This window comes from Alosa alosa, chromosome 21 (assembly GCF_017589495.1).
Source record: "Alosa alosa isolate M-15738 ecotype Scorff River chromosome 21, AALO_Geno_1.1, whole genome shotgun sequence".
Lineage (NCBI taxonomy): Eukaryota > Metazoa > Chordata > Actinopteri > Clupeiformes > Clupeidae > Alosa > Alosa alosa.
Window position 1 is genome coordinate 19723056 of NC_063209.1, and position 17335 is coordinate 19740390.

At 37.8% G+C, this 17335-nt stretch overlaps 1 protein-coding gene across 1 annotated transcript; it reads left to right on the forward strand.

Annotated features, from left to right (window-relative positions):
* ltc4s (leukotriene C4 synthase) lies at window positions 1-12951 on the forward strand. Its single transcript, XM_048231767.1, has 5 exons — window positions 1-123; window positions 4947-5046; window positions 9839-9909; window positions 10125-10206; window positions 11916-12951. Exons 1-5 carry the CDS (start codon window positions 66-68, stop codon window positions 12049-12051), a joined length of 447 nt encoding a protein of 148 aa, XP_048087724.1. The 5' UTR covers window positions 1-65; the 3' UTR covers window positions 12052-12951.
* Window positions 12952-17335: the final 4384 nt, after the last annotated feature.

The following is a 17335-nucleotide window of genomic DNA, read 5'->3' on the forward strand; positions in this document are numbered from 1 at the left end:
AGCGTGCAGAAGTGCTCTTTGCTGCCTCTCAACATTCACTGTTCTACTAAATCGCCTACTGAACGATGCACGACCAGACTGTCTGCATAGCTGCAGTAACGGTATTAGGTCTTTTAGAGCAAGGTAAGAAATATCGATTACTGCATTCATTCTAATATGACAAGGTTATAGCCTGTTATCTCACAAATTATAGCTAAACTTTTCAGAGTAGCCTACCGTGCGCTATCGGGAGGTTCTGACAGAGACTTTCACAAGAGTTAATAGTAGGCTAGGCTAATGAATTAAAATGTTGAATCACTTAATACTTGTTACCTTGTAACCGCTCAAGTAAAGTTGGTAGGTAAGATGGAACATAATGCAGCCCAAAAATTTGGATCGCAGATTGATAGCCTACACGTGTTTCCAAATTCGAATATAGTGCTATGTTAATATATCGACGAGACGAGTCATTCAGTGGTCTTAACTGTAAATCTGTAGCCCTGCCATAGTGTTCGTCTTATATGACATGTAAACAATTTCTGAAGTTTTCCTCCCTGTTTTCATCATGTTCAGAGAGTAGCTCAACATTTCTTAAACGTCCCCTGCAAATAATATCTCTACCCCCAAACTTTCTCTGGTTCGTCATTCAAACCCCTGGCAAATATTGATTAAATATTGATTTTCTCTTGACCAATGTTTTGTAATGATTGAAAATGACACTGCCACATGGCTAAAGGTTGTACGAAAATGTGGTAAAAACATTGGGTGTCATCAACATGTGGTGATTTTTTTTTTTTTTTTAAGAAGCGTTTTCATATATATTTAAAAAAAAACCTGGTAACCTCAAGTAAATGGTCATATTAAAACAAAGGGCTACATTATAGTCAGGTAGAACTTTGTGGAATTTGGGCATAAGTGTGACATAAGGTAGCTACTAATGCAATTTTGCATAAATTGATAGGTAAGGGGGTGTCCTTTCAGAATCTGACGGGTGCCGCTCTGGCACCCTTGAGCATTTTCTTTAAAATGGCATCACCTGCCACACCCCTTTTATGATCATAGAAAATCATCTAAATAGACATTAACATATAAACCCATCATGTATGGTATCAAATTAAAGCTCTTTTCATACAGGAATCAGCTTTGACCATAATAAAGTAGAACAAAATAGTCTAGGTCCCTCCAGAGAGCAAAATACCTTTTGCAAAGTGACCTTTAAGGTCAAATTAGGTTTCTTTTTGCTGCATAATATCTTATACCTCTAAATCGTGTCATGTTTGGTATTAAATTAAATCAATTATGGAACTGCCATGTAGTTTAATACATACAGGAATGCAATCATTCAATAGTAATTCATTTTAATATGAATTATAGCAAGTCTGATTTACCCTAGTTCACCAACTTGCGGGTTAGCTAGCACGTTAGCTTTAATTTCCCTTGAATCAGTCGCTGAATTTCAGACAGCAATGTTGTGAGGTACTTCCCAGGTAGTTAGCACATTAATTATAACTGTCCTTGGATTTCCTCCCAGTATTTTCATCCTAACATTTTTTTTAATGCTTTAAAAATAGACAACACAATCCAGGATTGATACAAACTAGTCTGAGTTATGAGGTACTTGCCAGTTAGTTAGCACATTAACTATAATAGTCCTTGAATTTGCCCCCAAAGTTGATTACAGGAGGAGAGGACAGAATCAAGAACATTATTTCTTCCAGTATTGCAAGGAATGACACGAATAATTTGGAATTACAACAACAAATGTAAATCAGGTTTATAGCCCAAGTAGACTTGCGTATACAAGGAATATGGAATTTGAACACACAGTGAGATGAAGCACACAACGAACACCCCACACACACACACACACACACATTTCTCCTACTGGTCGGGGATCGAACCGGCAGCCCGAAGCCCTAACCAGTAGGCCATGGCTGCCCAAGTATACTTACATTTAACAGTACGGGAGCATGCCTATGTTCCCACAGCCCTATGTCCCCTAACCCTAACCCTAGAAATGTGGGAACATAGGGCTGACCCCACCAATACAAGGAATTTGTGCTCTGCATTTTACCCATTCGGGGGTAGTGCATGCTCCTGGGCCTCTTGCAGCTGTCAGTCAGATGGACTACCATGCACCACCTACTGCCATTGCAAAGGTGGTGAACAGTGTGCAAATAAAAATGTGAAGATGGCTACACTTTCAGTGGAGGATACTGATGACAGTGAGGGAGAAATGTCTGATTGAATGAATGTTTTTTGGAGGAGACATTTGATATTTGTGATGTGTACAAGGCCAGCCTGGCAACATGTTCTGTATATAGTTGCTTTCAGAATCTGTGAGAAAGTTCTACTTTGTTCCTTATAACTTTGTCTATTTGATTAATTGTTGAGGGTTGATACAATTTGTGGCTCAGCCTACCATTTCAGCGGTGCGACCTTACCAGACTTTACAGTTATTATGTTCTCTGGAGGGACTTGAAATCAGTTTGAGAAGAGCTTTCATTTGATACCATACATGATGGGTTTATACAGTAATGTGCATCTAGTTATTTTTTTATGGTCAAAAAAGGAACGTGGCAAATTATGTCATTTAAAAAAAATGCTCAAGGGTGCTGGAGCGGGACCTGTCAGATTCTGAGTCTACACCCCCTAAACTATCAATTTATGCAAAAAAATTGCATTAGTACCTTATGTCACACCTATCCTGGGGTTTTACCTGACTATTAAGATTTTTGGAGGAACAGTTTGGGCAGTCTGCCGAGAGACCTGCCCCAATAGGCGGCATTGGGCCACTAAAACACACAGTGATCCAAAACATACAGCCAAACAAGGCAAGTGAACAATATCAAGATTCCAGACCTCAATCTGTCAAAAAAAGTGAGCACAAGGCCAGATGATGCAAATAATCGTTCCTGCCCCAAAACCCGGATTGCTGTTAAAAAGGTGCAGTCTAGAATCATTGTGGAGACAGGTTAAGAGGTAGCCTATGAATAATTTTGGACATGCCATTTTTCCATACAAATGTTATTCTTTTTGATTTCATCTTTCTCCCACATTGTCTCTCCCACATTGTGACAGTGTCAATTTCAGTGAGAACATACACATTTTCGTCAAGAGGAAATCAACATTAAAAGAATATTTGTCAGGGGTATGAATTTTAGTAGATAGAGGCAGCCGTGGCCTACTGGTTAGCATTTTGGACTTGTAACCGGAGGGTTGCCGGTTCGAGCCCCGACCAGTAGGAACGGCTGAAGTCCCCTTGAGCAAGGCACCTAACCCCTCACTGTTCCCCGAGCACTGCTGTTGTAGCAGGCAGCTCACTGCGCCGGGATTAGTGTGTGCATCACCTCACTGTGTTCACTGTGTGCTGAGTGTGTTTCACTAATTCACGGATTGGGATAAATGCAGAGACCAAATTTCCCTCACGAGATCAAAAGAGTATACTTACTTATATTCTTAGATACTTAGATACAGTGCTAAGCATGAATACACCCATGCTAAAGTTGACTAAAAAGAGGAATTTAAAAATCTTTTGGTAATTGATCGTAATGTATTAATTTAAAAAATGAGGAAAAACCTTTAAGGACACCAATTTTGAATAATGTATGAATGAATGAATAATGTAATAATGAATGAATAATGTATCATAAATAGATAAATGTTCTTCCTTACAGGGGGCATAAGTAATTACACCCCTATGTTAAATTCCCATATACTATGCATCCTGATAAAGTTCCCTTGGCCTTTGCAATTAAAATAGCCCCACATCATCACATACCCTTCACCATACCTAGAGATTGGCATTAGGTACTTTCCATAAGATCATCTCTCAATGCAAATCAAACCAGCTATTAGGCTAACTGAAATACAACCATGCCAGTCTCTAGGTATGATGAAGGGTATGTGATGATGATGTCATGACTTTATCAGGATGCATAGTATTCTGGATCCATGAAATAACTGGCCTTTAAAAATAAAAATCTGCCTGCCTCTATGAGAATTTAACATAGGGGTATACTTACTTATGCCCCCTGTATTTTAAGGAAGAACATTTATTTATTTACGATGCATTATTATAATTCACAAAGAAAATCGGTGTGCTTAAAGGTTGGATTAAAACATTAACATAAATTCCCAAAAGATATTTTTTTATTCCTCTTATTAGTCAACTTTAGCATGGGTATATTCACTAATGCTTAGCACTGTATAGATAGATAGATAGATAGATAGATATAGGAATACTTTATTTAACCCCAAAGGAAAATGACATAATCCGATACGAGCAAGAAATATGTTGAAGGCTATACATTAACCTTATCTAATGAATAACATGGGCAAATTGCCCAGCCTAGGTGGAGCCTGATATTGAACTGGGCATTAATTTCTTCTTAATCCAACGAAAGCCCTGAGGCAATCCAACCTGGTTACCTTGGCTACCTGGTGTGTTGCTCTAAACCAAAGATTCTAGGAGAAACCTGGATACCTTGGCTACCTGGTATGTTGCTCTAAACCTGGTTACCTAGGCTACCTGGTGTGTTGCTCTAAACCTGGTTACCTACCTGGTGTGTTGCTCTAAACCGTTGCACAATGACTGTGAACGTGCACCACTAATTAATACATCACCATATCACCTGTTGGCTGCCATGGGTTACATATTGAAAGTTCACCATGGGTCAATATTCATTCTTTAAACGTCTTGGCTATCTGTACCAAATGGTATGCTTTGAAAGGATAAAATGCACAATTGTTATGAATTATTAACTAAGCTGCACCACTAAATACCCCGCTGTTGCCCTTCTGTGTTCACACACTTAAAAATCATAGATTATTTAATGTATTGAGTGTGTCCATCCTCTTATCTGTGTGTACAAGTGAATTTAGGCTAGAAAATTGACATATTGTGATAAGTTAGCGTACTTCTCTAAATCTAATTTTTACTTTATTTGCTTGTTCCTTTTCTTCAGCGTACTTCTCGCTGCAGGTTATCTATGCTCGACGCAAGTACTCCGTCTCCCCACCAATGACAACTGGACCACCAGAATTTGAAAGAATCTTCAGAGCTCAGTAAGGGCTAATTATACTACCCTAATATGGGCTCTATTCTACATTTGCCCAGCCTACATAAACAATCTATGAGGTAGGCTAGTATTGTGAAGATAGCTCAGGGCTGAAATGCATTGGATCAGAGATTTCGTGCATGCATATAGATTTGCTGTCAGTTTTGTTAACCTCTATTAGGCTAATCGTTCCCCAAAGGACCCCATGATCTACTCTAGCCTACTTCCAGATTACCCCTCTTGGGTCACTCAGTCCGTTAGATAGCACAGGTGGCAGAATGATTGTAGGGGAAAATAGTCTTATAAGTCACATGGTCAGAAAATGACAAGCAGATCCTATTGTTGTAGCCAACATACCTAAGTTGTTCTAACCTTACCTTAGGCTTACTGTTACCTTAGGCTACTATTACCTTAGGCTTATACTGTTACCTTAGGCTACTATTACCTTAGGCTGCTATTACCTTAGACTACTATTACCATAGGCTACTATTACCTTAGGCTTATACTGTTACCTTAGGCTTATACTGTTACCTTAGGCTTATACTATTACCTTAGGCTACTATTACCTTAGGCTTATACTGTTACCGTAGGCTACTATTACCTTAGGCTACTATTACCTTAGACTACTATTACCTTTGGCTTATACTGTTACCTTAGGCTTATGCTATTACCTTAGGCTACTATTACCTTAGGCTTATACTGTTACCGTAGGCTACTATTACCTTAGGCTACTATTACCTTAGACTACTATTACCTTTGGCTTATACTGTTACCTTAGGCTACTATTACCTTAGACTACTATTACCTTTGGCTTATACTGTTACCTTAGGCTTATACTATTACCTTAGACTACTATTACCTTAGGCTTATACTGTTACCTTAGGCTTATACTATTACCTTAGGCTACTATTACCTTAGGCTACTATTACCTTAGACTACTATTACCTTTGGCTTATACTGTTACCTTAGGCTTATACTATTACCTTAGGCTACTATTACCTTAGGCTTATACTGTTACCGTAGGCTACTATTACCTTAGGCTACTATTACCTTAGACTACTATTACCTTTGGCTTATACTGTTACCTTAGGCTACTATTACCTTAGACTACTATTACCTTTGGCTTATACTGTTACCTTAGGCTTATACTATTACCTTAGGCTACTATTACCTTAGACTACTATTACCTTTGGCTTATACTGTTACCTTAGGCTTATACTATGATTGTAGGGGAAAATAGTCTTATAGGTCACATGGTCAGAAAATGACAAGCAGATCCTATTGTTGTAGCCAACATACCTAAGTTGTTCTAACCTTACCTTAGGCTTACTGTTACCTTAGGCTACTATTACCTTAGGCTTATACTGTTACCTTAGGCTACTATTACCTTAGGCTACTATTACCTTAGGCTTATACTGTTACCGTGAGGGCTACCACACCTTTTAGGCTACTATTACCTTTAGACTACTATTACCTTTGGCTTATACTGTTACCTTAGGCTTATACTTATTACCTTAGGCTACTATTACCTTAGGCTTATACTGTTACCGTTAAGGCTACTATTACCTTAGGCTACTATTACCTTAGACTACTATTACCTTTGGCTTATACTGTTACCTTAGGCTACTATTACCTTAGACTACTATTACCTTTGGCTTATACTGTTACCTTAGGCTTATACTATTACCTTAGACTACTATTACCTTAGGCTTATACTGTTACCTTAGGCTTATACTATTACCTTAGGCTACTATTACCTTAGGCTTATACTGTTACCGTAGGCTTATACTGTTACCTTAGGCTTATACTATTACCTTAGGCTACTATTACCTTAGGCTTATACTGTTACCGTAGGCTACTATTACCTTAGGCTACTATTACCTTAGACTACTATTACCTTTGGTTTATACTGTTACCTTAGGCTTACACTATTACCTTAGGCTACTATTACCTTAGGCTTATACTGTTACCGTAGGCTACTATTACCTTAGGCTACTATTACCTTAGACTACTATTACCTTTGGCTTATACTGTTACCTTAGGCTACTATTACCTTAGACTACTATTACCTTTGGCTTATACTGTTACCTTAGGCTTATACTATTACCTTAGGCTACTATTACCTTAGACTACTATTACCTTTGGCTTATACTGTTACCTTAGGCTTATACTATGATTGTAGGGGAAAATAGTCTTATAGGTCACATGGTCAGAAAATGACAAGCAGATCCTATTGTTGTAGCCAACATACCTAAGTTGTTCTAACCTTACCTTAGGCTTACTGTTACCTTAGGCTACTATTACCTTAGGCTTATACTGTTACCTTAGGCTACTATTACCTTAGGCTGCTATTACCTTAGACTACTATTACCATAGGCTACTATTACCTTAGGCTTATACTGTTACCTTAGGCTTATACTGTTACCTTAGGCTTATACTATTACCTTAGGCTACTATTACCTTAGGCTTATACTGTTACCGTGAGGCTACTATTACCTTAGGGCTACTATTACCTTAGACTACTATTACCTTTGGCTTATACTGTTACCTTAGGCTTATACTATTACCTTAGGCTACTATTACCTTAGGCTTATACTGTTACCGTAGGCTACTATTACCTTAGGCTACTATTACCTTAGACTACTATTACCTTTGGCTTATACTGTTACCTTAGGCTACTATTACCTTAGACTACTATTACCTTTGGCTATTTATACTGTTACCTTAGGGCTTATACTATTACCTTAGACTACTATTACCTTAGGCTTATATACTGTTACCTTAGGCTTATACTATTACCTTAGGCTACTATTACCTTTAGGGCTACTATTACCTTAGACTACTATTACCTTTGGCTTATACTGTTACCTTAGGCTTACACTATTACCTTAGGCTACTATTACCTTAGGGTTTATACTGTTACATCAGGGGCTACTATTACCTTAGGGCTACTATTACCTTAGACTACTATTACCTTTGGCTTATACTGTTACCTTAGGCTACTATTACCTTAGACTACTATTACCTTTGGCTTATACTGTTACCTTAGGCTTATACTATTACCTTAGACTACTATTACCTTTGGCTTATACTGTTACCTTAGGCTTATACTGTTACCTTAGGCTTATACTATTACCTTAGACTACTATTACCTTAGGCTTATACTGTTACCGTAGGCTACTATTACCTTAGGCTACTATTACCTTAGACTACTATTACCTTTGGCTTATACTGTTACCTTAGGCTTATACTATTACCTTAGACTACTATTACCTTTGGCTTATACTGTTACCTTAGGCTTATACTATTACCTTAGACTACTATTACCTTAGACTACTATTACCTTTGGCTTATACTGTTACCTTAGGCTTATACTATTACCTTAGGCTACTATTACCTTAGGCTACTATTACCTTAGACTACTATTACCTTTGGCTTATACTGTTACCTTAGACTACTATTACCATAGGCTTATATTATTACCTTAGGCTTATACTATTACCGTAGGCTACTATTACCTTAGGCTACTATTACCTTAGACTACTATTACCTTTGGCTTATACTGTTACCTTAGGCTTATACTATTACCTTAGGCTACTATTACCTTAGGCTTATACTGTTACCGTAGGCTACTATTACCTTAGGCTACTATTACCTTAGACTACTATTACCTTTGGCTTATACTGTTACCTTAGGCTACTATTACCTTAGACTACTATTACCTTTGGCTTATACTGTTACCTTAGGCTTATACTATTACCTTAGACTACTATTACCTTAGGCTTATACTGTTACCTTAGGCTTATACTATTACCTTAGGCTACTATTACCTTAGGCTACTATTACCTTAGACTACTATTACCTTTGGCTTATACTGTTACCTTAGGCTTACACTATTACCTTAGGCTACTATTACCTTAGGTTTATACTGTTACCGTAGGCTACTATTACCTTAGGCTACTATTACCTTAGACTACTATTACCTTTGGCTTATACTGTTACCTTAGGCTACTATTACCTTAGGCTACTATTACCTTGGCTTATACTGTTACCTTAGGCTTATACTATTACCTTAGACTACTATTACCTTTGGCTTATACTGTTACCTTAGGCTTATACTGTTACCTTAGGCTTATACTATTACCTTAGACTACTATTACCTTAGGCTTTATACTGTTACCGTGAGGGCTACTATTACCTTAGGCTACTATTACCTTAGACTACTATTACCTTTGGCTTATACTGTTACCTTAGGCTTATACTATTACCTTAGACTACTATTACCTTTGGCTTATACTGTTACCTTAGGCTTATACTATTACCTTAGACTACTATTACCTTAGACTACTATTACCTTTGGCTTATACTGTTACCTTAGGCTTATACTATTACCTTAGGCTACTATTACCTTAGGCTACTATTACCTTAGACTACTATTACCTTTGGCTTATACTGTTACCTTAGACTACTATTACCATAGGCTTATATTATTACCTTAGGCTTATACTATTACCTTAGGCGAAATGCCATTTAATGATAAAAGCACAACATGCAAACAGCCTATAAAGATTTTCTTGTGTTTAGGCTGCTACCCTACTGTAGCGGATATCTGTACATTAGTGTAGCCTACCGTATAGGTTTACACAAAGAAACAGTAGCGTTATGCAGAATATCATATGGCCATTTGTATTTTTTGTGCATCAATAATAACAAGGGGCCATTGCAATATGATGTAATACAATGTTTAGTACAATAATACAATAGCTGAGTTCTTCATTTAAGTTTTCTCATTTTCCCAGAGCAAACTGTTCCGAGTATTTCCCCATCTTCATCTCTTCTCTGTGGGTATCTGGGCTCTTCTTCAGTCAAGGTGTGCCTTGTGCTCTCGTTAACCAGTTATACTCTTATGAAAACACTAGGCCCTTATTCTATTGATGTCTTTGAACACACAACATTTTCTTATTTATTTCTTATTGCACTAAATTGAACATGTTTTACGGATCTGTTTCGTTCTCTCTAATTTTTCTTTGTGTTCTCTCCATCCTCTCTCTTTCTTTATGTTCTATCCATCCCTCTCTATTTCAGGGGTTACAACTCTTTTCGGACTCCTTTACCTGCATGGCCGTTATCAGTACTTCTGGGGCTATGCTGAGTCCCCTCTTGGCAGGTGGGCCAGTTCATTTGCACAGTGTAGCCCTGCCGCTTTGGTCTCAGGGCAAAAACACAAAGCTGCCGGGTGCCAAAGGGGGCATATGATATATTCATTTTTCTGGGTCCCCAAAGGGGGCATATGATATATTCATTTTTCTGGGTGCCCAAAGGGGGCATATGATATATTAATTTCTCTGTCAGGTGGGTTTGTCTGGCTGGAAGCAGTTTTGTTGGTAAAATAAAGAGTTAATCAGGATCAGTAAGCATACAGAAGGTACAGTTCATATCAGACTAGAGCAGATTGCTCAGCTAACCCTCCCAATATAGAAGGGTGCCATGTCATCATCACCTGTGAACAGACCTCTTAACCTTTTGAACTTCATCCTGAGATGTGACCACAGCCATTTAGGATTAGAAGGATAAGTAGTCTAAAGAAACCAGGATTATGACGAAAATGCTCACGTGAATTGACACAAAAAAACAGCTTGACCTCTCTGGTCTTCCATTTTTTGTTAGCCAGCTTTATCTTGTTGTTCAATTTCAGTGCAGTGACATGACATGAACACACACACACACACACACACACACACACATCATTCTTGTCCTTAACCCACAACATCAATAATGTCTGTTTCCTCCTGCCACCGTTTATCAACACGGGAGAAAGATACGGAAATAAACTAAGAAATCATGTCCACTCTTGACCACATGAAGGGGGCAGCCAATACAAATGTCTGCTGCATTATTCAGTTAGTGTGCAAATCTGAAATGCAGTACACAGAACAGAAACGTTTTTCAATGAAGAAATTAACCAGTGTAGAGATGGAGAGTAAATAAGGGCTACAGTGTAGAGATGGAGAGTAAATAAGGGCTACAGTGTAGAGATATAGAGAGTAAATAAGGGTTACAGTGTAGAGATATAGAGAGTAAATAAGGGATACAGTGTAGAGATAGAGAGAGTAAATAAGGGCTACAGTGTAGAGATATAGAGAGTAAATAAATTAGAGAGTAAATAAGGGCTACAGTGTAGAGTTATAGAGAGTAAATAAGGGTTACAACAGTGTAGAGTTATAGAGAGTAAATAAGGGCTACAGTGTAGAGTTATAGAGAGTAAATAAGGGCTACAGTGTAGAGTTATAGAGAGTAAATAAGGGTTACAGTGTAGAGTTAAAGAGAGTAAATAAGGGATACAACAATGTAGGAATGTAGACATTGTCTTCGCAGGTCAGCAGCTCAAACAGTATGTTGAGCTGCGCTTTCTACAACAGGCTTATGTCTTCTTGTCTATGTCCCACTCTCCCTAGTCTCAAGCCTCTGCCTCTGCGCCAGGTCAAAAGGATCTTTACCTGTCATCTGACTGCTCTTTTTTTAATTGAATACTTTATTGTATTTTACTGAAGTGTTATTTGGTAGTCTCAAGGAAAGGTATGATTTTCTAATCAGGTCAAGATATATGCATGCACTCACTGCATTGGGGTTCTATTGTGTGTTGCTGTGGTCAGAGTGTGTGTTTACTTTCGTTTTGCAGTGACATGTAACATTAAAGTTGTTATAGGAACTAGCAGATGCTCTATTCCTATTTGTCGATGGCGCAGGGACTAAAGATCTTAGATCTTTCCCATTCTCTCCACGGGTCAGTAGTTCACAGTAGGTTGAGCTGCACCACATAATGTATTTCTAAGTGCATTTCTTAAGTCTTCCTGTGCTGTGTCCCCCTCTTGCTAGGCTTAAGCCTCTGTACTTCTGCGCCAAAGTCCAGTGGGTGTTGATCGGGCTAGGAGCTGTGGGGGTCCTGTGCACCATGAGTAGGCTCTACCTGGGCGTCGACATCCCCCAGTCCATCAACCACATCTTCCTCTGAGGAAAGGCAGAGCATGATTACAGCGAAGAGGAAGCCGATTAGAGGTGTACTGGGTGCATATGTGTACACCCTTTGTGCAAAATGAAGTGAAACACAACATGAGGGAGACAGGGTCCATTTGTAACACCCTTACAAGACATGTGACAGGGATTTGAAAGAATAAGGAACTGAGTTCTTCTTCCATTCTCAGCTAGCTATGAACTTGTTTGATTTAATTTGTACATGGGTGCATTTGCATAATAAATATTTTGTACAAAGCATTTTTTTAAATTGAAGGGAAAAAATGAAGGAAGAGGACTTGCAAACACAATTATTTCATCATCTTTTCATGTCTGTGTAACCATCTATCTTTCGATAAAATAAAAATCTGCAAAATGTGTATGACTGTAGGCTACCATCAGTCTGTTTTTATATGATCCAGATGCACAGTACAGTACTGCACAGTGTCTCTTGGGCACACCTCAGTACATCCTCTTTCTGTTTTGGAGCATACTTATTTTGTTTAGAAAATATTTGTTTGCATATAGTGATATATTTGAGCATATATTTGAATATGTCTGTGAGGTAGTCAACTCTTGCATTGGGAAAATGAACAGTATGACAATCAGTGATGTTTGATCTTTGTGGTCTTATTTATCTGCAAGGGATGTGTATTTTTAACTTTTGTTCCTGTCTTATCTCATTGATAATGTGAAGCCAATGCTGCTGGTGATGTTAATGTCTCCTTTCTCATGTGAGCATGTTTGAACATTTCTTGCATGCTTAACGTTTTCAATTGCATTCTCTCTAGTCTTTGTTTAATGATGTTGTAACTCATATTATATAGTACAGAACTATTTACAAAAGTACATCATTTATTCGTACTTATATGTATTTACAATACAGAATTGCCTTAACGCAGAGAGTGTATTTATTTATTAAACTCAACCTCCTTGTAGGGGTGAAGAGGTTATAATTGGGTCCATTATCTGTGTGTCCACTCACTAAGTGCTGTTCCGATATACTGCACTTCACATTTTTATACAAGGCAGGGGCACTTCTGTCCTCCAGATCTGGGTCAGAATGCAGACTTGCAAACTTTAATGCAAACTTTTAATGTCTTGGCAGAAATTGACAGATTTCCTTTGAAAATGTTCAGGTTTTTCTTGGTGTTCATGATACCGTGCACCGTAATTAGTTTCCTAAGGCCTTCGGGAATAAAAACATCCCCACAATAGCACAGCCCCTCCATCATAATTCTCATTAGGTATGAGGTTATTTTCAGTACAGTCGTTCTTCTATGTACGCTAGTGTTAATTTTGTCACCTATTTTTAATTTAGTCCTAGTCTTAGTCTTGTGACGAAATGTCCTTTTTAGTCTTTGTCATATTTAGTCATTCAAATATAATTTTTGTTAGTCAAGTTTTAGTCGACTAAAAGTCTCGTCATTTTAGTCTAGTTTTAGTCAAAAGAAAACTAAAGGTATCTTAGTCTTAGTCAGTTTTAGTCAACACATTTTAGTCTTTTTTTTTTATAACAAATTATTTCTGATTACCATTTGAGTCAAATAGTGTTTCACACATCTCAATTTTCCAACAATATTGTGTGTCCACAGGGCTACTCGTCTGTTATAATTACTCATTCTGATTTTTTGTCAGTCAGTATGTTTACATGCACAGGTAAGTCGAGCTACAGTTATAGCTCGGCTGGGATTTGACCATAGATGTAAAAGATTTGAATGGACCACTGTCATATTAAGTAGACCAGTGTTTCTCAAAGTGTGGTCCGGGGAATCACTGGTGGTCCATAAGCTATCCCAAGTGGTCCTTGAAAGCAGGCGTGGTAAAATATAATCTAGATGAGTTGTTTGCAATATTGAACCAACTTGTATGTAAAAACAGTTCTGCAACACTGTCTATGTAAGATATGCCAGTTTAAATCATACAGTATGAATCCACACAATAAGCAAAGTGGTTCAGTGAGTAGGCCTATAGTGTAGACTAATTATAGGCTACTGTTGAAGAAGGTATAATCTTTTTTTTTTTTTTAGCTAGGGTTAGTTAAGTGGTCCTGAAACTGAAAAGTTTGAGAAACACTGTAAGAGACCAAAGTATTAATGTTTTACTCCGCCGCGCTAGATGGCGATATCACCAAACACAACACGCGTTCCCCAAACAGACTCTCCATCTTAGCCATAGCTAACTTGCTAGCTTAACTTTCCATATTAGCTTACTTGCTAGCAAACTTTGCATCATCAGTCTAACTAGTTAAATAGTTGACATTACATGATGAACATTTTCGTATGGACATTCTGGGGATGTTAATTTGTATGAGAGAAGCTTCAACTTCTGGGTATGTAGCATTGTGGCATACAGCTTAGGTAGTTAGCTTGCTAACTCTGGCAGAAATCTCCAGTGTTCTTGTTCCATGTAGTTTCGTGTTGCAGCCACAGGGTTGCAGCAACAGCACGTAGACTAGCCTACAGGAAAGCTGTTGCGTATGAACTCATTCGGAATATTTTGAAAACGTAACAGCTAGATATTCTGTCTTCTCATTTTGTAGATGAAAATGAAGAGAGATTTTATCTTAGTTTTTATTTCATGCAAAACATTTTAGTCTCGCTCTTTTTCGTCAACAATAATGCATCTTAAGATAGTCTTAGTCAGTGTTTCAGGACATTACTGCTGTCTCGTCATCGTCTCGTCTTAGTCATGAAAAAAAAGGTTGTTGACTAACATATTTCCTCTCGTCTCGTCTGACGAAATTAACACTAATGTACGCCAAACACACCTAAAGTGTTTGTAGCTAAAGAGCGCAATTTTCATTTCATCTGACAATAGACCACACTTTCAGACAAAGTCACTGTACCATTCAGTAATTCCTTGCGTTTACATTGGTAATTAAATGACTGGACAGGCCTTTACCTGGCATGCCCTCTAAATCAGTGGTCCCCAAACTACGGCCCGCCACCTCATTTTGGGTGGCCCCCAAAAACATGTCCGTGGTATATCTGGCCCGCATGGGAGTACGACATCGTCAAACTATAACCTCCGTAATTTCCCCTATTCATTCTCTATGGCGAGTCTTAAACACATGTAATACTCTTTTTGTCCACTGGTGGTTGTTTTGGCGCTGTTTCGCGTTTGCCATCGAAAACTGAATAAAATGTAGGCCTACCTGCAAACAATGTAAGAGGCCTATGCTGACTGCATCATTGCTCAAAGTATTCTACAAGTTTATCAATTAATTGTTAATAACTAACTAACTTCTATTCAAGTCATATTTCTGGGACTTTCTGGGATAATTATTTCTATTTTTTGTTCACTCGTTCAAATGTTCAACAAAGTTCTCATCAGGTGAGTGAAAGTGGTCATTTCAGATGTTTTTGTCAGCATTTAATAAAACTCTCATAGTTTGAGAACTTCAAATTATTTGTAGGATATTGCTTGTTCACAACTTGAGCTGTGTATGCAAAGACAGAGTTCAAACATTTTGAATTCACACATTTTGAGTTCACACATTCAGAGTTCACACATTTTGAATAAAATACACTTTTGGGACTCCCTGCTAATACTTTTGGGAATGCTATTTTTTATAAGTATTATTTCATTTCAGCTACATTTTACACTGATATGGCATGATTGCAATATAAACACAGCTAACAATGGTATTAAATTGCAGTAGCCTATGATTAAATGTAATGGAATATTCAACTAAGGTAGACTGCTGTTGTTCACAGCACTAAGCTATTTATGGTTACTAATATACTCCAAGTCTCTAGCCCTCTCTTAGAGCCAGGCATAGTGAGCTGGCCCTCGGAAGAAAAAGTTTGGGGACCACTGCTCTAAATGATCTATTAGCAGTGAGGTCACTTTTGAAGATTTTTTGGGGGACTTGGTGACCCCATGATACCTTTTTCTGTATCATCTTTTTTTGCTTATCTTACCATCCTCCATAATGTGCGTGGGGTAAGATAACCTTTTGTCCAAGCATGTTTGTCACATTTCCAGTTGATTACAACCTGTTAATCATTGTTTTAACTGTAAATATAGGCATTTTCAACCTATCAAAGTACCTAGTTTTTATAGACATCCCCTGACTTACAAATGTCAACACGCTTTGTTTTTATTTAGATTTAGTGTATTCTCTTGCCCTTCCAATGTTGAAAAATGACTAGAGGATTTAGCCTCTCTGTCACTTTATTTTCATACCTTAGTGAAAAAGAAAGTCATGAACTACTTTGGAAAGTTCAAAGACACTCTAATTAACTTAAATAAATTACAATTAGATAGGGAAATGCTTCTGTTAGGTTTTGTATATAAAACTTTTCTGGGTGCCAATATTTGTGAGCAACGTGTTTTTGTTTTCAACGTGTTTTTCTCAGAATAAATTTGCTTCCCTTCAAGGGTGGATTTTTCCTCATTGTTCTCATTGTGAGATCACCAACGGATTATTTTTTATACCTGTTTTTAGTCAACTTTACCAAAGGTGCCAATAATTCCGGAGGGTATAGAAACATTGATTTGATACAGCAGTGGAACTGAAAGGGTTGATCCGTTTGCTAATCAGATTTAGGTCCAGGAGTAGAAACAACTGATAGCGCCATGTAGGGTTTGGTGTTTTTCACATGGCTGTATGTTACCCTAAGGCTGCATCTGTCTCTTGATTGTCATACCTTTGTAGGCTGCTTATTTCATGAGCCCCCCCCCCCCCCATTTTATTTTAGCAAAATAAATGTAGGCCTATCAAAACTCAAGTGGATAAAGTGTAAAGGGAAGCAGCCATGAAAGATGTATGTGTGGTGTATGTGTTCCAACAGGAAGAATGGACGCATTTTGAAACCAGGGCTGTAGTGGAGGTTCAACGCAAGTAAACACAGTTTATCCACCTCTTAAGAGTCAGATATAGAGTTCATCCATCTCTTATTGTTTATCCACCTCTCAAGAGTTTATTCACCAATTGCAACTTTTAACATTCAAATATCACACTGTATTATCCACATTCACAATATGTACACTCATCAACATTCAAGGAACCATAATATCACTGTTATTGTTATAAACTTTGAACAGTAACCTCCAACATTATCAAACATGTTCTGAATGCCATTTTTAGAAATTCGATACCACATGGAGCAGTCCACCTTAGTGTGATCACAGAATTCATTGTTTACTTTACCCACCTCTTATTTTACCACTACACCCCTGTTTGAAACCAAATTGTTTCAAACAAGCTGTGTTTCACCTACGCATTCCAAACAGTAAGGTGGTAATTCCACCACAGGACTCATATGTAAGTATGCAAG